Source organism: Haliotis asinina, chromosome 14, assembly GCF_037392515.1.
Source record: "Haliotis asinina isolate JCU_RB_2024 chromosome 14, JCU_Hal_asi_v2, whole genome shotgun sequence".
Lineage (NCBI taxonomy): Eukaryota > Metazoa > Mollusca > Gastropoda > Lepetellida > Haliotidae > Haliotis > Haliotis asinina.
The window spans coordinates 54587363-54613358 of NC_090293.1; the positions used below are offsets into that span (position 1 = coordinate 54587363).

At 41.1% G+C, this 25996-nt stretch overlaps 1 protein-coding gene across 1 annotated transcript; it reads left to right on the forward strand.

The window, feature by feature from the left end:
* Positions 1–138: 138 nt before the first annotated feature.
* On the forward strand, positions 139–19296 carry LOC137261184 (vesicle-associated membrane protein 4-like). The gene is made up of 4 exons (XM_067798889.1): positions 139–276; positions 10553–10695; positions 11426–11569; positions 16352–19296. Coding segments are annotated over exons 1-4 (357 nt in total). The 5' UTR covers positions 139–274; the 3' UTR covers positions 16420–19296.
* Positions 19297–25996: the final 6700 nt, after the last annotated feature.

The window sequence follows — 25996 nt, forward strand, 5'->3', positions numbered from 1 at the left end:
TTAACATCAAAGATCTGTATCTTGAAGATTCATGATATTCTCAGTCTAGGTATCTGTATTCGTTTTGCGAAAGAGTCTTTCTGTTTGATATTGTGTTCGGAAACAGTCGTAGGGTAATACTATAATTGTATCACGTGTGTTTGTGTACATCCGTCATCTGATCGGAGAGGAGGAACTGATAGTAGGTGTGAGCAGATGAGTGTCGACACTGTCTACGTTGTGAGAAGAATTGCTCTCTGGACATTGAATACTCATTAGATCGAACCATCGCAACATGTAAGTAACGAAATCAAGGATTGATGATTTGGGGAATATAAGTGTGGTCCATCTTGGATTGTTCCCTGGATACAAGCGCATGTCTGTTATAGTGTTACATTCTCAGCGTAATACTTGTCACCTTTTCGTCTGACAGTGACAACTGCACACATTGATGTCACTCTTCATTTGATACGAGTCATAATATTTGGGGCATACAATTCTAAGAATCAAACTTGAACAAAATACGTCATGATATTGATAACCCTCACATTTCGTCTTCCACTGAGTTCCATTAATTATTTTTTTCAAAACTGAAGAACAAAGGGGTCAGGTGCTGTCTTTCACCAAGCTCACGTATACATGGAACATTAATATTCAAGTCTCATCAATTTTACAGTCAATGAAGGAAAAACAAATAATATCATTATAGCAACTTATAAGTATATAATATAATTTATATAAACTATATAATATTCGCCTTTCGCCTTTCGCCTTATAAACTCATTGTCTGTACATGTGCATCAACTGAAGTTCAAAGTTTGATGGCGGTATAGAAGTTTTTATGAACATGTATCTGATAATCACGGAAGAATGCCCAACGATCACACAGTGAATTGGGATTATGTGTGTCCACCTTGCATATCAGGAGGTATCAGCTGTGTGAGTATCCATATGATTCCTATCATTTAACATTCTATGAACTGAATTATGTATAGTCTGGTTCATAATTATTGAGAATTTTTCTTCTTACTTTTAGCTATCCTAACACCTCAACTGATTCACTGATACTTAAAAGTAAGTAATGGTATAAGGGAGGTACCTCATCTTGGCCTACTGAGTATAGTACAATTAGAGTTACCTCCCCTGAATTTGTAGCAGACGTCATTTTCCTCAGCACTGTCAACAATGTCTGCTGAAGATAAAAGAAGGTTGATTTTTGAGTTTTGTAATCAAGGAATTGATGATGTAAATACATTGGCAGAGAGAACAGGAACTCCTCTTTCTACTGTGTATAGGATTAGGAAGAATTTTAAAGAGGGAAAGGATTTGGGGCACCAGAAAGGAGCAGGGAGACCCAGAAAATTGGACTTCTCAGATCGCGTCCGGCTGGGAATTTTAGCGTCTAAAATGCAAAGGGCAAGCATCTCCAACATCAGGTATGAAATGATAGAAAGGGGATCAACAGTTGTATCAAAATCTACAGTTAGAAGAAATTTGATTGATCTTGGATGGGAGAAAAAGACTGGAATTCCTTCTCCTCTCATGAAACAAGAACATAAAGACAGGCGTGTTGAGTTGTGTTTGGCACATGAAAACTTTGACTGGGAAAATGTGATTTTTACACATGAAAGCTCAATATGGGTATATCCCAATAATGTGAAAATATGGACAAAGTCTGCGTCAGCACCGTTGTATCGACGACCTAAATACAGCCCAAAGTTTCATGTATGGGAAGGGATATCCTTATTAGGAACGACCCCGCTGTGTGTGTTTGAGGGAAATCTGACAAGTCAACGCTACACTAACATATTAGATAATTTTCTCCTTCCAAGTGCATATGTGTTTTATGGAAATGACTGGATTTTGCAGCAAGATAATGATCCTAAACACACCGCAAAACATGCCAAGCAGTGGTTTCAGGAGAAAAATGTGACTGCATTACCATTTCCTGCATATAGTCCTGACTTAAATCCCATTGAGAACATTTGGGGGATGATGAAGGAATGTGTGAATCAAAAGGGGTTGACAAAAATTGAAGACATGAAGAGGGAAGTGGTCCGATACTGGGACAGCATAACTCACGAGACACTAACCTCTCTGATAGGAAGTATGCCTACCCGTCTTAGACTGTGCCGTGAAGCTCAAGGAGACTTGATAAAATATTAAATTGTTACCTACACAACATGAAAAGGTCAGTTCATTTTCACAATACATTCAATTTTATCTGATTTGTTCTCGTTTAATAATATGAAATGCTTTAGCTATTCTCAATAATTTTGAACCATACTGTATAAATCCATAAGGACCTTGCCATCAGGAGGTTATTGAGTATGAACACATTTGTTTTATCTCAGCCTCTGTGTTGCAGGCCCAGTCCTACCAACCATTCAGCATCATTTAGCAAACTGAGTATTATTAAGTTTGATTTTTCTCACCTTTGTGTCACAGATCCAGTGTCACCCACCTTTTGACAGGTACTTCATTTGCAGGTGTCCCATATTGAGTTCCATTATTAAAGGTCACATGCAAGCAAAATATCAAACATAATTAAAACACAGTTATCACATTTAGTGATATATAAAATGCATTGGTGTTTAAGAAAAAACAAATAAACAAAATCATAAGCATATAATCACAAATCAAAAGTGCAATACTTTATGCTTGGGTTTACCTTCCTCAAAATGAAGCAGCTGCAATATCGAACCCAGTCAGATCCAGTCAGTGTGCACTCAAGTGTAACGAAGCCTTTTCATTGGCCACTGCTTCATGTGCCAACACACTTAGCTGGCTCTTTGTTTTTGGCATTAAGATTTCTCAGTGACAGATTCTGCTTATCATACGGGGGGATGTCAATAAGTTTTGAGCCTTGAGCATTTTTCATACCCAGGTGTCACAGCCTATGGTACGACATTGAACCTTGGGGTGTAGCTGATGTGATATATAAGTTGTGGTATCCTACTCTCAGAAGTTATTGAACAGCTCACATTGACAGAAAGAGACCCCCCTCACAGCAGTGAAAATTGAGTATAGAGCAGTAATTAAGTTTTTAGGTCGTGAAGGAAACTCGGCGAAGGACATTGAAGAAAGGCTTTCAGCAGTTTATGGGAAGTCTTCCCCTTCATCTGCTACCATCAAACGATGGGTCAATGAATTTAAGGATGGTAGAGAGAGTCTTGAAAATGACCCCCGTCCAGGTTGCCCAACATCAAGCACTAGTCAGGAAAACATTGACAGAGTGCATAGACTTGAGCTGGAAAATCTTCGATCCACACTCCACGAGTTAGAGGAGACCACAGGCATTTCACACGGATCCATCGAGACAATTCTTCATGAACATCTGGTCATGTCTAAGGTGTGTGCAAGATGGAGGCCAAGAATGCTTACAGATGAAATGAAGCAAACAAGGGTCACCATAAGCAACACCATACTAACCAGGTACAACAAGAATCAAGAAGATTTTCACTTTAGGCTTGTAACCTGTGATGAAACCTGGATCCACCACTATGATCCTGAGAGCAAACAAGAATCCATGGAATGGAACATGTCACTTCTCCCAGGACCAAAAAGTTCAAAGCCTCCAGATCAGTGTAGAAGGTAATGGTGACAGTCTTCTGAGATAGCAAAGGCATCATCCACATAGATTACTTACCAAAAGGAAGAACAATGAATGGGGATTATTACGCTAACTTGCTGAGGCAAGTGCGACAGTCAATCAAGGAGAAGCGCTGGGGCAAGATCAGACGTGGTATTCTTCTACATCAAGACAATGCTTCAGTACACACCTCTCGCATTGCAGCCTCTGCTGTTCAGGAATGCGGGTACGAAATCTTGCCGCATCCCCCCTACTCTCCAGACCTGGCACCAAGTGATTACCATCTGTTCCCAAATCTCAAGAAACACTTGCGTGGTCGTAGATTTCAGGATGATAATGAGCTTATTGCTGCTACTGAGGCTTGGTTTGAGAACGAAAATGGTGCCTTCTACAGAGATGGCATCAGCGCCTGGCAGAAAAGATGGAACAAGTGTCTTGACTCTCAAGGGGACTAAGTTGAAAAATAAATGTGGTTCATACCAATATTTTGTGTTTTTCTATGCAAGGCTCAAAACTTATTGACATCCCCTCGTAATCAACATATTTTGGGGTTTTTTTTCATGTAATGAGTAGATTATTTACTTGTTTATGTATACAACCAAGATTAGACTACTGCTAACAATGTCATCCTCCAGGCAGCCGTACTGTTTCTAGCTCCGCGAACCTATTCATTGCATGTGTTTCATGCTGGTTTCCCCCAGTGATGGGGGAAAATTAGTGAATCATTTGAACTCCAATTTCACAGGCTATTTTACGTCACATTATTTTTCTCAATGTTATAGGTTGAATTGGCATTTGTGACAAGTTGTTTTTGTAAGTGCATGCCAAAAGGTATCAGAATGTGCAAAGTTGTATTTTATGTTGCATATGAAGTTGGATCTGTCTCACCCTACTTGGATCACAGGACGATACTCACCATTATTTGCATTCAACATGCTAAGCAGAATTGTTATGGTCATGTTTTTGCTTTTAAGCAAAAGTATCAGTTACTATGGTTACGTTGTGAGCCAGTAGGGGATACTCATGTCAAGCTTGTGGCTATGTATTCCATGTTGGGAAAATAGATCACCCCTAAAAGTGCATCACACCCAAGGGAAAAGAGTTAGGAGTTTAAGATATCTATTTAATTACTTCTAAGTATTTCAGCACAGTTCAACGAGTACAATGGCACATACTTGAGCACATTCAGATCATTAATTATTTGTCAGTACAGCAAGGTCAAGGAGTACATAGCACATAATTTTTCCTTATCTTGACTCATGCTTAATTGTTTGTCTCCTCCTCCCTGGTGAAGGTAGTGGAATACCTGAAGTCCCTTGAAGTTCACTTCTAAAAGAAGCAGACGTAAGATACACTCACCCACCAGTAGCCTCCCTTTTCATGCCAAACTGGTCACATAACTGACCATGCTTGTCACTCTTTCCTCATCACCCGAAGGGGGCGGTGGGAGGCACCTGGGATAAGGATACGGCGATAAGTCTTTCAGTTATTTCGGTCCTTTAGCTAAATATATGTTGTATGCAGTGTTTGGCTTTGTATATGCATAATAATTTCTTAAATTTGGGATTATTGAGTCTTTATTTAGCATGTATTTCATCAACTGAGACTTGGTCTGAGTAGATGAAATCATGTTTGCAGTGTAGATTACAACTGTCAGTGGTTGACCCACACTTAGTTTGTCTGGCATGTAAGCCCGTAGTACTATTTGTTGTAAATTTTGCAGGAATTTATCTGATCCAGTATATACTTTATATATTTGTTCAGTTAACATCATTTTGAAGAAGAAAGAAGACTACAATCTTCAACTACATCGACTACTGCTCCACGTGAGCTCTCCACTAAATCTGCACTTACTCCTGAGGATGAAGAGGTGTTGAATGCTCGCACCTGCTCAAGAAAATCGTCACCATCATCTTTGTCTTCCCGTCAAAGTACGGAGAGAGACCCACCCATGTCAAGTGAGTGCACCCGCATGGGTGAGTGCACTCGCGTGAGTGACTACGCTCGCCTGAGAAAGGACGCTCGCTCTGGTGAGTGCACTCACAGTTCTACTCGCCAAACGCAGAAGATCTTCATCAGTCTCCCCAGCTCATCAAAGGCGCTATCAGCACTCGTCATCCCCTTCAGATCTGGACTCACATAAGTAGGATCATCCGCATCCGTCAAAAGTGTCACACTCACGGAGGGATGACGACAGATACTACTGATCGTCATCTCAGGAGGAAGCCCTCTTCTCAGACTCTGAAGTAACGTTGTAGATCATGAATGGTCCGGACTTAGTCTCCCATGAGAGCACCAGATGTAGACGAAGCATACAAGGTAATCAGTACTGCCCACAACTTATCCTACAAGATAGACCACAAGCGGCTTCCTCAGCTGGACACCACTACGAGACGCACCTTCTTCGAACTAGCTTGATCTAGAGCCATCAACAAGACTCTTATCTCAGAGTTCAGCAATCTTGCCAACGAGGAAGAGAGAATGATCCTGTCAGCACTCGTCACGAAGAAGAAGGATCAGCAGTTTATGTCCATCGGAATGGTTGGTAGATCATCTGAAATCGGAAAGGGAACCTCAACAAGATCTCAAGGTCATCGGGATTCGTTTCATCACCACATCGAATTGGATTGTTGTCCCAGAGGACTAGTGGGTCAAGATTCACAGACATGATAAATCTAGCATTACTCTCTCCGTTGACACTACGACAATGGCAGTGTCTCCCAGGTCTTCTCACGTCAGCTCATTATATGACCAGAAGAGGAAGACTTCATCTGCGCCCGCTACAACACGTCTTGAATCTTCATGTCAACAACAGAGATCAGAATCCGCTCGCAGACAAGTTGAAGCCATTTCTACTTTGGTGGACTCGCCGAGCGAATGTCTGCACAGGAACCTGTACGTTAGAGCCGGCATTCAACAATCATTTCTACGTAGATGCATCTCTTCAAGGATGGGGTGCCCATCTAGACAACAAGGTTGCAGCAGGGATCTGGAAGTGCTCTTCACATCAACCAGTTGGAGATGAAAGCAATGATTCATGCTACCCATCACTGGACAAAAACACTGAGAGACAAACTACTGATGATCGACACAGACAACTCAACAGTGACCTTCTACATAAACAAACAAGGGTCAAAGAGATCGCCATCTCTACTACACCTGATGTTTCTACTCTTCGACATGGTCGACAGTCTGAATCTCCATATAAAAGCATGTCACATACCAGGAGCTTGTAACATCATGGCAGACGTCATATCTCGTCCTCTTCGTCCATCACCAACAGAGTGGATGCTGCATCGGGAAGCATTTCAACTAATTATCCAGACATTATTTGCAACAGGGTTCCACAAACACACAAGAACCTTTGTATCTCTGGTACCAGATCCGTTAGCCGGGGCATCAGACGCTCTCAGCATTCCATGGGAATGATTAAAAGCGTTTGTGTTTCCCCCTCCTTTACTGCTACCAAAGGTCATCGAGAAAATCAATCAGACGAAACTGCTACAACTGATTTTGGTCACGTCTTATTGGCTAATAAAAGATTGGTTCCCAACACGTATAGAAGAATTCGGACAACCAGCTCTACAACTACCAGATTGGAAGAATCTTCTCATCCATCCCCACACCAAACAACCTGTTTACAACACAGAGGATACTCAGCGAGGGCAGCAAAAGTAGTTACTTTAGTGGAAATCCACTCACACTTTATATGATGACAAGTGGAAACGATTTGAGACATACACCAGAAAGAAAGGATTCACAACTATGGAGGAGACACATCCTCAGATAGCGGATTATCTATGTCATCTACGGCATTCCTGAGGCCTGAAAGGTTTTACTTTATCTGCGTATTTAGCTGTCCTCAGCTCTGTCATCACCATGAAAACAGGGATCAAGTTGACTAAAGTACCTGAGCTACTTGCCTTACAACGCTCCTTCGACAATGCAGGTTCAGAGCTCCAGCTTGGGATCTAAACATTGTATTCCAACATCTCAAAAGTGATGCATACGAACTGCTCAACCTGACTTCAACTGAACTGCTGACTCAGAAGACACTGTTTTTATTTGCCTTGGCTACAGCGACATGAATGTGAGAAATTCATGTTCTAAGCTTCAACCACACGAGCTTTGATGCAAGTCATCAAGAGACAGTTCATCTGGGTCTACAGTGGGATTTTATTTCGAAGAATCAACTGTCTGGTCAACTGGAGAGACAGTTCCACATACCAGCTTTATCTTCTGCCCTAGGACCTCATAATACTCAAGACCTACGAGGGTTGGCTGAAAAGTTCTCAGCCTGAGTGTTTTTTCCCCACCAGGCAGAGACAGGTGTTTGCCACCAATGAGGACAATTATTTAGTGAATCATAGACACAAGAACTACAAACGTACTAATAGTTTTATCTCAACTACAGCTCTTTTGGTAAACCTACCCTCTGAAATCATCAGAAATGGACAAAACTGAATACAGGGCAGTCATCAAGTACTTGCAAAAGAAAGGGATGTCCCCAACACAGATACATGCTGACATGGTCTCTACTCTAGGGGATGATGCTCCTTCATTTTCCACAGTAAACAAGTGGGCTGCAGAATTTAAGCGTGGCAGACAAAGCCTTGATGATGACCCACGTTCAGGAAGGCCTTCAACAGCAACCACTCCAGAAAACATCACAAGAGTGCTCGATATGTTGATGGATGATCGATGATTGACTACTCGACATATTGCTAGTGTAGTGGGCATCTCTCATGAGTGGGTTGAGCATATTATCACCAACGAATTAGGAATGACAAAAGTTTCTGCAAGATGGGTGCCAAAGCTCTTGACAGCAGAACAGAAACGTGTCAGGTTCCAGACATCCCTTGACAATTTGCGTCGTTTTGAAGCAGATCCCGATGATTTTGTGGCACGATTTGTAACCATGGATGAGACATGGATACATCACTTTCAACCAGAAACAAAACTACAGTCAAAACAGTGGAAGCATCCTGATTCACCAGCTCCGAAGAAAGCCAAGTCTGTTCCTTCAGCTGGAAAGGTGATGGCATCAGTCTTTTGGGATTCCAGGGGTATTCTGCTCATTGATTATCTTGAAAAAGGTCAAACTATCAACGACAGATACTACGCTGATCTACTGAACCAGTTGCGAGAAGCAATCAAAGCCAAACGACAAGGGATGATCGCTAAAGGTGTCCTCTTCCACCAAGACAATGCGCCTGTTCACAAATCGGTGGTGGCCATGTCAACAATCCACGATTGTGGCTTTGAACTCATTGACCATCCTCCTCATTCACCTGATTTGGCTCCTTCTGACTTCCACCTGTTTCCCAAAATGAAAAAGGAACTCGCAGGTCGCCATTTTGCAAGTAATGATGACGTCATTTCCGCTGTGACTGATTTTTTAGGGTAGCTGAAGAAGATTTCTTCCTAACCGGGATTCAGGCCTTGCAGCATCGCTGGCAAAAGTGTGTGAACTTGGAAGGGGACTATGTAGAAAAATAAATTACAAACATGGACTTTGTAACTTTTTTTCACAGTGAGGCTTAGAACTTTTCAGCCAACCCTCGTATCATTGTCCAGCCAGAGCACTGAAGATATATCTCACACATACCAAGTCTAGAAGGCACCATTTCAAGTGCCTGTTTATCCCTATATCTACTGAGACACCTAAAGAAGTATCCCGCAACACTATCTCAGTGTGGATTGGAGCTGTTATTCTGAGAGCCAACAAAGCATCAGGATTGGAACATCCACGAGCCTCCAACCCACATGAAGTCAGAGCCTTGGCCTCTACACTAGCTTTACATGGAAATTGTATCAACTATGAAGGAGGACTGCTTTTTTTAAATCAAACACAGTGTTTGCCATTATCTACAAGACGTAGCCACAGGGGACGTCACTGGCATTCTTCAGTTTGGGCCTGTCATCGTTGCACAGCAACTAATGTTTCCTTGAAGGCACTGAGTTTACTCACCCATTTATCACATGACTTGTGGAAACCAGACGCTCTGCGGAGCATAATGGTTGAAAGTCCATGCATATGTCTTGAACAAACTAGCATGAATGATTATCACCGTGTACTCATAATGAGGATACTTGTACATGAAGAAGGTTGCAACTACAGTGGAAGCTGTCTAAGCCGGCACTTATTGGGAGTGAAGAAGTAATCCTTTTTAGACAATGTACCGGATTGTAGAGCTGATGATAAATGTACGAGCCATAGATGGGACTGAGATTTTATGCCAGTGTTGACAACTTGCCGGATTGAACAGATGCCGTTTTTGACAGCTTCCACTGTAGTCTTGATTATAATATCTTGACATTCAGTTGCATCAGGTACTAGCAGGATGCTAGTTACTTTGGATATCATCATGTTCCAGTCAATGAGGCCTTCCTCAGAAGACAATTTCAACTGGATGTGATCCCCCCTGGAATTTATAATTAAACCTGCTTGAACAGGACTGAATTATCCCTGTTACAAGTTCCCGTTAAGGGGAGAAATATTGGACATAATTTTGACAGCCAGCAGAATCCAGCGTGGTCTGACTCACCGCTGTTTCCATCTCATTCTGTAAGCAATTAAGCAGAAGTCAGGGTAAAGGAAAAATTAGTAATTTTGTGAATAAAATTGATATTTTATACTTATCCTGACTCATGATGAAAGCCCTCCCAGCTGCCTCTCACAGGCAAGCTGAATTCCAAATTTCTTGTGTCAGGTGATTTTATAAGGAGACAGTGACAAGCATGGTTAGTCAAGTGACCGATGTGGCGGTAAAAGGGAAGCTACTGGTGGCTGAGTGTATTTTTAGGTCAGCTTCTTCATAGAAAGGAACTTCAAGGGATTTCAGGTATTCCATGGAAGGCCTGGGTTTGATACCCACATTGGAATATAGTTTGAACCTCATTCCTGATGAGTGCTTTGTGACTTGTGTGGAGGTCTTTCCCACCATATATTATGATTGTTTTGTTGTTTCTGTGATGCAGGACAACACGGGGTCATGGAGGTCGGACAGACCATCTGGATCACTTGCAGAACGATGTGAGTGAGGTGACCTCACTCCTCCGACAGAATGTAGAGAAGGTGATTGTCCGAGGAGACAAGATAGATGACCTCCAGGAAAGGTCAGGTGGGTACAGGATATATGGGTGATGTATAGAATGAGGTCAGGTGAATACAGACAGATATAGGTGATGTATACCATGAGGTCAAGTGAGTACAGGATGGTATAGGTAATGTGTACTATGAGGTCAAGTGAGTACAGGTTGGTATAGGTGATGTTTACCATGAGGTCAAGTGAGTGTAGGTTGGTATGAATGATTTGTACCATGAGGTCAAGTGAATACAGGCAAATATAGGTGTTGTATACCATGAGGTTAGGTGAATATAGGATGGTATAGGTGGTGTATACTATGAGGTCACAATCAATACAGGAAGATATGGGTAATGCATACCGTTAGGTCAGGTAAATACATGCACATATGTGTTATACACCATGAGAACAGGTGAATACAGGTAGGTATAGATGATGTATACCATGACATCAGGTGATTACAGGTAGGTTAGGTGAATACAGGAAGATATAGGTGATGTATACCATGAGGTCAAGTGAGTACAGGTGGTATTGGTGATGGATACCATGAGGTCGCGTGAATACAGGAAGATATAAGGAATAGATACAGTGACATCAGGTGAATACAGGCAGCTATAAGTGATATATACCATGAGGTCAGGTGAATACAGGTAGACAGAGGTAGGTGGGATGAGGATATATTCCATTAGTCAGTAACTGTGAGATTAAGGGCTGTGGATGAAAAGCTGGAAAGAAATACCCATCACTGCTGTTTTTGTGTTGACAGAGGATTTGGAATCGGGCTCCATCAATTTCAAGAAGACATCAGTTCGACTGAAGAAGAAGATGTGTTGGCAGAACTGTAAGATGAACTGTATTATTGCCATTGTTGCTGTTGTCATCGTTGCCATCATCGTTGTCATCATTGTTGGTAAGACACAGTTCTGTTCATGGACTACATGCTTGGTAGTGATTCGGACAGACACAGATGCGTTCATGGACTACATGCTTGGTAGTGATTCAGACAGACACAGTTGCATTCATGGACTGCATGCCTGGTAGTGATTCAGACAGACACAGTTGCGTTCATGGACTACATGCTTGGTAGTGATTCGGACAGACACAGTTGCATTCATGGACTACATGCTTGGTAGTGATTCAGACAGACACAGTTGCGTTCATGGACTACATGCTTGGTAGTGATTCGGACAGGGTAGTGATTCAGACAGGGTAGTGATTCAGACAGACACAGTTCTGTTCATGGACTACATGCTTGGTAGTGATTCGGACAGACACAGTTGCGTTCATGGACTACATGCTTGGTAGTGATTCGGACAGACACAGTTGCGTTCATGGACTACATGCTTGGTAGTGATTCAGACAGACACAGTTGCATTCATGGACTGCATGCCTGGTAGTGATTCAGACAGACACAGTTGCGTTCATGGACTACATGCTTGGTAGTGATTCGGACAGACACAGTTGCATTCATGGACTACATGCTTGGTAGTGATTCAGACAGACACAGTTGCGTTCATGGACTACATGCTTGGTAGTGATTCGGACAGACACAGTTGCGTACATGCTTGGTAGTGATTCAGACAGACACAGTTGCATTCATGGACTGCATGCTTGGTAGTGATTCAGACAGACACAGTTGCATTCATGGACTGCATGCTTGGTAGTGATTCAGACAGACACAGTTGCATTCATGGACTGCATGCTTGGTAGTGATTCAGACAGACACAGTTGCGTTCATGGACTACATGCTTGGTAGTGATTCAGACAGACACAGTTGCGTACATGCTTGGTAGTGATTCAGACAGACACAGTTGCGTTCATGGACTACATGCTTGGTAGTGATTCGGACAGACACAGTTGCGTTCATGGACTACATGCTTGGTAGTGATTCGGACAGACACAGTTGCGTTCATGGACTGCATGCTTGGTAGTGATTCAGACAGACACAGTTGCGTTCATGGACTACATGCTTGGTAGTGATTCAGACAGACACAGTTGCGTTCATGGACTGCATGCTTGGTAGTGATTCGGACAGACACAGTTGCGTTCATGGACTACATGCTTGGTAGTGATTCGGACAGACACAGTTGCGTACATGCTTGGTAGTGATTCAGACAGACACAGTTGCATTCATGGACTGCATGCTTGGTAGTGATTCAGACAGACACAGTTGCATTCATGGACTGCATGCTTGGTATTGATTCAGACAGACACAGTTGCATTCATGGACTGCATGCTTCGTAGTGATTCAGACAGACACAGTTGCGTTCATGGACTACATGCTTGGTAGTGATTCAGACAGACACAGTTGCGTACATGCTTGGTAGTGATTCAGACAGACACAGTTGCGTTCATGGACTACATGCTTGGTAGTGATTCGGACAGACACAGTTGCATTCATGGACTGCATGCTTGGTAGTGATTCAGACAGACACAGTTGCGTTCATGGACTACATGCTTGGTAGTGATTCAGACAGACACAGTTGCGTACATGCTTGGTAGTGATTCAGACAGACACAGTTGCATTCATGGACTACATGCTTGGTAGTGATTCAGACAGACACAGTTGCGTTCATGGACTACATGCTTGGTAGTGATTCAGACAGACACAGTTGCGTTCATGGACTACATGCTTGGTAGTGATTCAGACAGACACAGTTGCATTCATGGACTGCATGCCTGGTAGTGATTCAGACAGACACAGTTGCGTTCATGGACTACATGCCTGGTAGTGATTCAGACAGACACAGTTGCATTCATGGACTGCATGCCTGGTAGTGATTCAGACAGACACAGTTGCATTCATGGACTACATGCTTGGTAGTGATTCAGACAGACACAGTTGCATTCATGGACTGCATGCTTGGTAGTGATTCAGACAGACACAGTTGCATTCATGGACTGCATGCTTGGTAGTGATTCAGACAGACACAGTTGCATTCATGGACTACATGCTTGGTAGTGATTCAGACAGACACAGTTGCGTTCATGGACTACATGCTTGGTAGTGATTCAGACAGACACAGTTGCGTTCATGGACTGCATGCTTGGTAGTGATTCAGACAGACACAGTTGCATTCATGGACTGCATGCTTGGTAGTGATTCAGACAGACACAGTTGCATTCATGGACTACATGCTTGGTAGTGATTCAGACAGACACAGTTGCGTTCATGGACTACATGCTTGGTAGTGATTCAGACAGACACAGTTGCGTTCATGGACTGCATGCTTGGTAGTGATTCAGACAGACACAGTTGCATTCATGGACTGCATGCCTGGTAGTGATTCAGACAGACACAGTTGCGTTCATGGACTGCATGCTTGGTAGTGATTCAGACAGACACAGTTGCGTTCATGGACTACATGCTTGGTAGTGATTCAGACAGACACAGTTGCGTTCATGGACTACATGCTTGGTAGTGATTCAGACAGACACAGTTGCGTTCATGGACTGCATGCTTGGTAGTGATTCAGACAGACACAGTTGCATTCATGGACTGCATGCCTGGTAGTGATTCAGACAGACACAGTTGCATTCATGGACTGCATGCTTGGTAGTGATTCAGACAGACACAGTTGCGTTCATGGACTACATGCTTGGTAGTGATTCAGACAGACACAGTTGCGTTCATGGACTACATGCTTGGTAGTGATTCAGACAGACACAGTTTGACAAGCATGAGGCTCTTAATAGAAATTGTCTCCATTGTCGGTATTGATTCAGACAGGGTAGTGATTCAGACAGACACAGTTGCATTCATGGACTGCATGCTTGGTAGTGATTCAGACAGACACAGTTGCATTCATGGACTGCATGCTTGGTAGTGATTCAGACAGACACAGTTGCATTCATGGACTACATGCTTGGTAGTGATTCAGACAGACACAGTTGCGTTCATGGACTACATGCTTGGTAGTGATTCAGACAGACACAGTTGCGTTCATGGACTACATGCTTGGTAGTGATTCAGACAGACACAGTTGCGTTCATGGACTACATGCTTGGTAGTGATTCAGACAGACACAGTTGCGTTCATGGACTGCATGCTTGGTAGTGATTCAGACAGACACAGTTGCGTTCATGGACTACATGCTTGGTAGTGATTCAGACAGACACAGTTGCGTTCATGGACTACATGCTTGGTAGTGATTCAGACAGACACAGTTGCGTTCATGGACTACATGCTTGGTAGTGATTCAGACAGACACAGTTTGACAAGCATGAGGCTCTTAATAGAAATTGTCTCCATTGTCGGTATTGATTCAGACAGGGTAGTGATTCAGACAGACACAGTTTGACAAGCATGAGGCTCTTAATAGAAATTGTCTCCATTGTCGGTATGGATTCAGACAGACACAGTGTGACAAGCATGGGTCTCTTAATAGAAATTGTCTCCATTGTCGATATTGATTCAGACAGACAGTTTGACAAGGATGAGGCTCTTAATAGAAATTGTCTCCATTGTCAGTAGTGATTCAGACAGACACAGTTTGACAAGGATGGGTCTCTTAATAGAAATTGTCTCCATTGTCGGTAGTGATTCAGACAGACACAGTTTGACAAGGATGAGGCTCTTGATAGAAATTGTCTCCATTGTCGGTAGTGATTCAGACAGACACAGATTGACAAGCATGGGGCTCTTTATAGAAATTGTCTCCATTTTTATGGAGTAAAAAATACAGTTTGTCTGGGAAAATCCTGTGTTCTTGTGTCAAGAGAAATCTCATATGACTGGTGCATTGCAACTGATCAGTCACTGAACATAATTAGTTAGCATCATTTATTTAATTTTCTTGTTAAGTTTGATAAGGAATACCAATCATGAAAAAACACATCCATCTTTGTGTGTTTTGCAAAATGTACAAAATGCATTTGCAAGTTGCAGATCTGTAACTGATGAGTAGTATGTTAGCAACATAAATTGCTTGCAGCCTTTAAGGTAAATTCTGTCATGACTTTGAAGCTTGTAGTACTTACCAAATGTAAATTTAATGGCATATACAAACTAACCTTGGGAAAAATGTTGTTAAAGCACACAAGTGTTGCAAAATTGTTTTGGTCAATTATCAGAAGACACGATCAATTGTTTGGACGTTTAGTCAGTGCTACCAATCTTCGATTATTTTAATTAGTCTGACCACAACTAGTTAAAACCAGAACAAGAATGTGTGACGTGGATTACTGATCACATGACATTGTATCCTGTTGTTATGGATTGTCATGTGCCAGGAATACTGACTGGTGTTGTCTGGTGTACGACTGCATTCAGCCAGTTCCTGGTCTTTTGCACAGTTTGGGTAACCCCTGTCAATGTAGATACACAACTCATCGTGCAGAGTTATGTCCCTTGGCAATGGCGACAGCTTTTGACAGTCCAGGTTGGATTCCCCATGTGAGGAAAATGTGTGAAGATAATTTCTGGTGTGCACCACCCTGATATTAGTGGAATGTTCCATAATATTTGACTGGCATTCTGAAAGAAATAGCAAAGCATACATCTTTATGGAAAACATCTGCTGTATTGCATGGAACAGCATTTCAAAGTTGACTGATGATGATGATGTAAGGATCTACATTGAAACATTGCTCAATGCAGTTCAGAAGAAATTATCCATAAAGTTGTATGTGCTGTGAAGTCAGTCCCGCTGTGCCATGTTGTTGAGATTTCACCAGCTGATGTTTATTACAGTTGAAGTAAAGCCTGGAGGGTCTGGAGGGGGAGGAAGTCATAACAACACACTTAGCCTGGGAGACTGACTTCATGTGGAGGGAGGTTTATGGAAGAGCTGAGACACAACATTTTCATGCCAGACAGGGCCTTTGCATTTGTTCTTCATGTTTGTCACAGATTTCTCACCTGTATTAATGGATGAATGGCTGTTGTCTGATGTTATCCATCCACGATATCTCTAGGGTATACGTTCCGATAAGTCTCCACTATACCCAGGATGCATCTACTGCTCTGCCAGATAAATTTATTACCTCCCTTGACTGTCTTTTGATCCAATCAGGTGTCTACGCTGGGAAGTTGAACGAACCAATCACAACTCACTTTCGTTTTTTTTATTATCTAACCGATTATACTTGGCAACAGAAACAATGCAGAGGTTATCTGGAAGAGGTAGAAGGAGTTCTTGCATATGTTGTTTTAGTGGAGACTTATCGGAACATATACCCTGGAGATATCGAGGATGGATGTTATCTGAACAATGATACTTACATACATACTCTGTATGGTTTTCGTTTCGTTGTGTGGGTGTTGAGAGAATTACAAAATTAATGAAAACTGAGCTAATTAAAGAAGCTTATTATACACATGGTTTTACATGCTCTGTGAAATTGCTGACTGACTTCATGTTGACTTAATATTGATATGTTGACATAATACTAATTTATTGACTTAATACTGACATCATGCTGACTTCATGCTGATATTCTGACTTAATACTGATGTCATGCTGACTTAATATTGATATTCTGACTTAATAAAGATGTCATAACGTAACAATGATGTTGTATCGACTTAATACAGATGTCATTATTTCACAATATGTGGTATCATCACTTTATCCCACTTGATGTCACGATAGATGGTGATACCATTCATTGTTCATGTCACAGTAGATGGTGATGTCATTGTCAATGTCACAGTAGATGGTGATGTCATTGTCGATGTCACAGTAGATGGTGATGTCATTGTTGATGTCACAGTAATCAGTGTGTATGTATATGTGTGTGACAATCTGTATTTTATATATCTTTATGTAAAACTGTTTGATATTGTAACTACAGTATGTTATGAAAGTGCAATTCTGTGACTTGTGATAGTCATGTTGATCAATTGGTTCACATGTGTGTGTCTTTGACAAATTTGATGGATGGAGGTTACAGACAAGGGTGTCTTGAAATGGTATATATAGTGTTTCAGGAATAACATTGCCTTTAGTGAGCCTTAGGATTTTTTATCCCACTACAAAACATCATCCCATATCACAAGGGAGGTAACTTCTACATGTAATGTTTTTTTTGTTTGCTCTTGAGAACCTATACTTGTCTCACATAAATGACTTTAAATTGCTACAAATTTTCTTGGAATGAGCAAAGTAATGTATTTGCAAGGTTAGTGTGTAAACTGATGCATGCTGAACTATGTGTCCATTGAAATGATCACTTGCTGGTTGCCGCAATTCATGGAAAATCGAATCTTAGAGTTGATTTTTAACATATCCACTTTCTTATGATTATTACAATTTCAGTTTGATATTTGAATACCTATTTAATTAAATTGACTCCAACACGAGCAGTATCGAGCACTGAAACAATACGGAACTGATTGGTTGACACAGGGCTAATTTATGCAGTGACCATTGTTGGTGAAGGAAGTCTGATATTTTTACCTGTATCGAGAGAATCAAATCAAAACTGATAGAACTGAATTGAGGTCTGGGTGAATCACTAGCCGGTTCAGAATTCAAAACTTGCTTATTTCAGTCATTGTCATTAGACTACTACATTTTGTGCCAAATCAACATTTTGATGTTTTATGGAGCATTTGGAAGAATGCTGTGCTGACATTGTTGTTTGTTTTGTAGCAATGAGGCCATGTGAATTGTTTTTATTGTGTGAAATATTTTAACCATCATTATTCAAAGCTGAAGAAGACAAAGTAGTATCATCTATTAAAACAAGAAATAAGATTTGCTTTGGATACTTTCTAAATTAAGTGTCCATAAAAGTTGTCTGTACTTTCACGAAATGCAATGCAACCATGGAAGAAAACTATGACTAGAACAAACTTCTTGTTTTGTGATTATTGCCAGTATTAAACATTGGTCTACTGAGTCTGAGGGTAGTTTTTTACACTAGTTTCTAGCTTTCTTCTTTCCACAAGTCAAATGTGTTAGTCAGTATTCACGTCTTGTATGTAATGGTACCAAAATGAGACACCAGACAAGTCTTTGATATACAGGTTTAGAAGTCAGGTTTAAAATGTGTGAATGGTGCATCACTGTACATGTAGTAAAACCAGTATATGTAGTTTTAGCATGAATTTGGCAGAATTTCTGCTACCTTTTTTGATTGGGTTTTTACTGAACAAATGACTGAGACAAAATACATCAAACTTATAAATTTGACCTATTTTCAGAGTTCAAAAGGGGAGGTAACCATGGTTGGTATGCTGCTCATGTTCAAAAGGGGAGATAATGAGGGTTGTGGTCATGTTCCCATGGGAGATAACCAGGGCTGAGGCTGCTTATGTTCAAAAGGGGAGATAATGAGGGTTGTGGTCATGTTCCCATGGGAGATAACCAGGGTTGAGGCTGCGCATGTCCAAAAAGGGAGATATATAGGGTTGTGTTCATGTTAAAAAGGGAAGATAACCAGAGTTGAAGAGCATTGTCTTCAAAACAGTTGACATTCCCAAACCCTCTCTTGACTCTTTCCTTTCCAGATAGATAAATTGCAACAACAACAAAATTGGCATATTAAGGGTCTCGTCCCAGCTCTGGCCCCAACCTCAGATGGAGTTGGTTGGGTCGCCATGGACTCCAAATGTTTCTTATGTCAGGTTATGAAAAGTATTATTTTGATACATGTTTACTCACTGAAATAAAACAATACTATTTTTTCAAATGTGTTTGTTTTAGTGAGTTTGTTTACCTCCAAGAGAGATTATCTGATCCAGACATGATCATTGTTTAGTGTGCTGTAACAATAAGGTGGGATATATTAGCAACAGAATTATTCATACACACACAGTGAGTGAGTGTTATGCCGCTTATATAAACCTAAAGTGTGTTGCTCACGATATATTAGGTCATCTCTTGTTTTCCCAGATTAACCTCATTTGAGGCTTTTGTTTTGGAGGGACAGGCTTTACTTTTCGTTAGTAAGACCGCTTCCCAGGTTTTACTTTTCGTTAGTAAGACCGCTTCCCAGGGCTTTCTTTTCCTAACTATATATGAACATCAACATTCAAATGATAAATGAGTGGTTAAACTGACAATGCAAACTGTTGGCGAAGCGGGATTGGAACTGCAATTCTCTCATCCATAAGCAGATGCTCTACAACACAGGGCCGATGAAGGTGGAGGAGTTAAATTATCTACTTATAGATACTATCTTTAAATTGATTTTACGCACGCTTCAGTTATTGTTCTGTAGCTTCATTAAATGATCATCTACATTGTAATTATGAATCATGGATGGTTTATATGTTAGAGAAAACACTTCTCCTCGGTGTTGGTAGACAATGTAAAACCATCGGGGTCGGGAAGTCCGTCCCACTACGGTTTTACATTATCTACCAAAACCTCGGAGACATGTTTTCTCCTATACTTAGCAATATACCAGCAATATCACACTGAGCTTCACACATTGTACCTTTTATTGAATCAAACCTGGGTTTTCGATGTGACGGGCACTTTAACCATGAGGCAGTAAATTCCGGTGTCAGATTGTGACATTGTTTGACCGGTAATCCAATGGCAAGAGAAAGTCCAGAAAATGTTCATGGGTTAGCAGTGATTGCAAGGCACTAACAACCAACCAGAAAAGCCAGAAATGACCCCAGCTGACAAGCTGTTATTTATTAGACAATCCACATAGCATGTTAACATTCACTGAATGGCATTTTGACGTTTGCTTGTGGAAAGTGTAGTAGTGGTAGTAGTAGTAGTGGTAGTAGCAGTAGTAGTAGTAAATGTAGTGTTGGTGGTAGTAGTAGTAGATGTAGTAGTGGTGGTAGAAGTAGTAGTAATGTAGTAATAGTGGTAGTAGTAGTAGTGTAGTAGTAGTAGTAGATGTGGTGGTAGTGGTTGTAGTAGTAGCAGCAGCAACAGCAGTAGTAGTAGTGAGTGAGTGAGTTAATATTTAACGTCACATCGGCAGTGTTGCAGCCATATCATGATGAGAACATTCTTGAAAAAGGGAATTTATGTATATGGTAAAAAACCTGTCGACGAAGGACAGTAAAACAACTAGAATAAAACAAAACTAGCGTGAAACGTTAGAGCTAATATCACCATTCAGAGAATATAACATAAAAGCAACAGGCTATAGATCACAAACAACTAAAGGTAGACCACAATACTAGAGGCCATGGGGACTTACAGTACTTCTGCTACCTGTATGGCCCCTAGCTGGATTTACACCATCCCCACAGCTGCTGGTGATGAGTCACAAATTAATATGACAGAAATACTACAGCTAAAAAATGGAAGATTAAATTTGACTTCAAATGTTTTGGGACTCTCTCAGGAAGACAATACCCTCTCAGGAGGACAATAATTTTACGGTACTTCAACCCCTCTCGAGGATACAGCCACGAACAATCTCAGTTACTATTCAACTTCCAATCATAAAATACGTATTTATTTACAAGTCAGACAACAAGTCTTAATTCTTTTAAAATGAGAACTTACGTTACTAGAAAGGTCCTTCATAGTTCTTGATTTGAAATAATTGTCCCTTGTGATAGAATATTCAACACAGTCCAGCAAGACATGCTTGACCGTGATTATTTCATCAAAAGGGATGCAGAACGGAGGATCCTCACCTTTCAAAAGATATTCATGCGTATACCTGGTGTGGCCAATACGACATCGTCGTATAATGACCTCTTCATATCTGGACCGACAACCCAAGTAGGTGTAACCGACATATGGTTTTATTGCATGTAATTTATTGATACCTACCTGGGTGTCCTACTTCTCCTGCATCATATGACGAATGTAAGATCTAATGGTAGCTTTATAATCAGTGTAGGGAATAAGAAGTGATGTCACATTTGTTGAGTGCTGCCTTAGCAGCAAGGTCAGCGAATGTATTTTCAGAGATTCCTACATGGCTGGGTAACCAACAGAAAACGATCTCGAATTGGCCAGTAGCAAGATCATTATACAAACTTCAATAATTTCGATTAAGAGTGGATGTTTGCATGACATATTTTTAATAGCCTGAAGACAAGAAAGAGAGTCCGAATAGATTATATACTGATTATGTTTAGGGTATCTTTGAATATATTTAAGTGCCGTTAATATGGCGTTTGCTTCTGCAGTGAAAATAGAACTGTTATCCGGTAATCGAGAAGATACTGTCCTGGATCCAGTGACAGTGGCACAAGCCACCGCACCACCATCCTTGGACCCATCGGTAAATAAGGGTTTGTAATTGCTATGTGTAGTTTTTAATTGATTATGTTCATGTTTATATTGTAATTCATTGGTTTCTGATTATTTAAATGATGTTAATGTTAGGTCTAACCAGTTGCCAAGGAGGACAAGAAAGAAGCTGGGAAGGAGATATACTTTCTAGTTCAGTGTCAGCAGAGGAAATGATTGGCTTAATTCTTTGCCTAAGGGGCGGGACAAGAGAAGGTTTCTTGTTATACAAATCCTCTTAAAGGGGATTGAAGACACAGTTATAGGGAGGGCTAGCGTCATTAGAATATAATTTGGTAATAAATTGTAATGACAGTTTGGTGCGGCGTTCTGTAAGGGGCGGTTCATTGGCCTCAACATAGAGACTGTCAACAGGTGAAGTTCTAAAGGACCCAAGACAAAGTCTTAGACCATGGTGGTGGACAGAATCAAGAATTTTAAGGTTGCCTTTTCAGGCTCCACCATATACAGTGGAGCCATAATCAAGTTTTGAGCGGACAAGTGATCTGTATAGATGTAGGAGAGTAGCTTGATCTCCTCCCCACTTTGAGTTGGATACCACTTTGAACAAATCGAATGCCTTCAGGCATTTGGCTTTAAAGGATTTAATATGGGACAAAAAGGTTAAATGAGAGTCAAAAATAAGACCTAAGAACTTGGCCTCCTTTACAACTTCGATGGGGGTGCCATTTAAAAATAGTTCTGAGTCCTTATGTGGCTTGTATTTTCTACAGAAGTGTACACAGTCGTCCACAAAAGGTGATCCATCGATTGAATCATTTAAAACCTTGGATAAACTGTTTATTTTGATACTAAATAAGGTGACTGACAAAATACTGCCCTGAGGGACACCCTGATCCTAATTATAGTGGTCAGGTTGAACCGACTTGGACCTGAAACCACCTGACACCACATTGAATATTTGATATAAAGTTATTGGTTACTATATTAGTTTATTATTTTTCATTCGCTCCATAGTCTTACAGACACAACTCGATAAAGAGATTGGTCTGTAATTAGAAGGATCAGTATGATTCCAGCCAGGCTTAGAATAGGGACAACAATGGTATTACGCCATGAAGGTGGGAAATTCCCTAAAGTCCATATTTGATAAAAAATATTTAAAAGTGTTTCCAAACATGATTCAGGTAAATGCTTCCTGTTGCTGTGTCATGAGCTTGATCAAGGGCAGTGTGGAGCTCATGTAATGAAAATAATTCATTATAGTCTTCGCCATTGTCTGATTTAAAATTGATGTTCTTCTCCCGTTGTTTCTGATACTGCTGAAATTCAGGTACGTAATTTAACGAAGAATGTTGGCGAGAGTGTCACCAAGCCTATAGCGATGTGATATTTATCAGTTAATAAATTGTCACCTTCCTTCAGATGGTGAACCATGGATTCAGAACCTTTGCCCTTTATTCTTTGAATCATGTTCCATACCTTTGAAATGGGTGTTCGTGAATTTATCTTCGAAATGTAGTTTCTCCAAGACTGACGTTTATGCTGTTTAAATGTACGTCGGGCCTTAGCATTTCAACTTTTCACTATGTCTAAATTATGAACCGTTGGATGTTTACGAAAAAAACTTTTCAGCTTTCTTCATATTCTTTCTGGCCTGTTTGCAATCTTTATTGAACCACGGTTTGCGAATGTGGGGATTTGCAGAGGACTTAGGTATTGTTTGATCAGCTATAGTAGTGAGCTGATGAGAAAATAGCTTAATGTGATCTTCGGTATTTTCAAAGCGGTCAGGTGTTAGGTTTGAAGTACATAATACCTCATACAGTTTCCAATTCTCTTTTTTTAAAATTCCACTTAGATGATTATGATGAATCAGCGGTTGGGCTGATGGTTACAATGAAAATACAAAGTAAATACAATATGCAGAGTTAACCGGACAGCAACAGCTTGAAGATTTGTATTAAGAGGAACAGGTCTGTTAATGACTCCCTGTCATATAAAAATAGACGCTCCTCCAGACGCCTCATATCCTGGTGGAGAAAATAAATAATGCCAATTGTATTGCCTTAAGTCAAATCTGTCAGTGGGTTTAGTGCTGATGGTTTATAGTCTTGAATTAATAACTGTACATCGTTGATATTATTTCTATGTCCTCTGCAATTCCACTGGATGAGATTTACAGATTGAGTCATGGAGGCTCAGTTGGGGACCTGTTTCGGGAACGTGAGGAAGAAACGTTGCTTCCTCTCTCCTGCGATGGAGTCACCTCCATTTCCAAAGGAGCAAATATGTTTTCAGTAGTGATGTCCACAGAGGGAAGATTTCCAACTTTCAACAGTTGTTTTGCTTTTTCTTGTCTTTCTTGGTTTGCCAACATTTTGTTCTGTGTGAACGGCAATCTGAGTAGTTTGTGTTTCTGAAGATGCAATGTTTGGTTGAATGTTTGTACTAAGACTGAGAGGCTGATCAGAATGTATCCAAGTTAACTCAGCCTGACTCAAGATAGAGGAGGTCGGTGCAGACCGGGTACCTGCAGCAGAGTAAGACAAAGTGGTAGGATTTTGTGTCTGGCTTGCGTACAGTTTTTTGGCTTCAAAAAAAGAAAGATTATGTTTGCATTTGATTTTGATTATTTCGGACTGTTTTTGCCACTCGGGACATGACTTTAAAGAAGCAACATGACTTCCTCCACAGTTCGCACATATGTCTTTGACACAATCAGACAGATCGTGACGATCACCACACCGATCACACACAACAAGATTGTGACAAGACTTTGAGCCATGGCCAAATTTTTGACAGTTATAGCATCTGAGTGGAGTGGGGATATTCACTTCCACCCCGATATTCAAATAACCAGCCTTAATTGATCGTGGAACTGACGCACATGCAAATGTCACAAGGTATGTGATTGTGTTTTTAATAATGTCATCAACTTTTTGGTGAAACGTTTAATGGATGTTACACCTTGATCTGCTAATTCAGATTGAATTTCATGTTCTGACATGTCAGACGGGGATCGATCTCGGTCTCGAACAATGCCTCGACATGAGTTCTATGAGGGATACTACCACCTCAATATTGGCAAACTGAGTGACCGATAGAAGATTGAGAAATTGTTGCTCTCTCTCACATTCCACAAAAAGTGAGCCATTTCGAAGACAAGTTACATTTTTCACATCTGCGCAGATCCCAGAAACAGCTTTGGACACAGTAAGTGGATTTAATTTGATAGGTGCGTGATCAGAGGCTTCAATCACCAAGAACCGAGACCACGATTCTACATTTTTTTAAATGGTTTCGTTGGAACCATCGTGTTCCAAACGTCTCTTTTTCTCATATCTAGCGGAACCAGAATGGTCTTGTGACATTGTGAAAGATATTAATTCAACACCCGTGCTCCTCACCCGTCACGGAGTGTCAACAAGGACATTGCACCGGACATCCAGGATGCAAACACCAAGGATACAAGGATGTTATACTCAAGCATGTATGACATGAAAAAGTGAAGTGGTTTACCAAATGTCTGGTTGGTGCGGCCCATTACAAATAACCGGAAACCTGCAGATTTCAGAGGTCAACGTCACCGGATTGGCCCATGAGTCACCACCTTCTGGCATTGTACTCTAGGCAAATAAACAGAAGCAAATTTCAGATAATAACAGTCACATTCATAAATGCAAAACAGTTTACAGCATCCAACATGATTATTATGTTTCATGCACAGGGCATGGCATGACCAGCCGATTGGCAGAACCGGGCCCATTCTACCACCCGCCTAGGTGAAGTCAGGGCCAAAGTGGTGTGTTGAGCAACAGAAACACGGTTGCAGGTCTCAACCACCAGGATCCTTTCCTCCACCGACACAGGGGCCCAACCCACGGCTAACAGGTTGCCCAATTTGGTCGCCTCTGACGACCAGCAATGGACCAGCTGTGGACACATTCAGTCCCGGGTCCACACGGGAGGGGGAGGGGGAGACTGGGAGTGAGGGTGGGAGGAGGGAGGACGTAGGACAAGGAATACATTCATTCAAAATTACATCAGAAAAGGACGTTTAGTGATAACAAACGCGTTACTAACCAAAATACAACCAATATTAACAAATCAGATAAGAGTAGACAGTAGCTCGCATAAAGCGACTTCTTTTTCCTCGCAGAATGCAGATGTAAACGGATGAAGCGCCCGTTACAACAACAACAAAAATA

Bases quoted from the DNA above. Each gene is read 5' to 3' on its own strand.
- LOC137261184 (XM_067798889.1), top strand. The intron at 10,696-11,425 runs GTGGGTACAGGA...TTGTGTTGACAG, and splicing joins TGACCTCCAGGAAAGGTCAG to AGGATTTGGAATCGGGCTCC. The intron at 11,570-16,351 runs GTAAGACACAGT...TGTTTATTACAG, and splicing joins CATCGTTGTCATCATTGTTG to TTGAAGTAAAGCCTGGAGGG.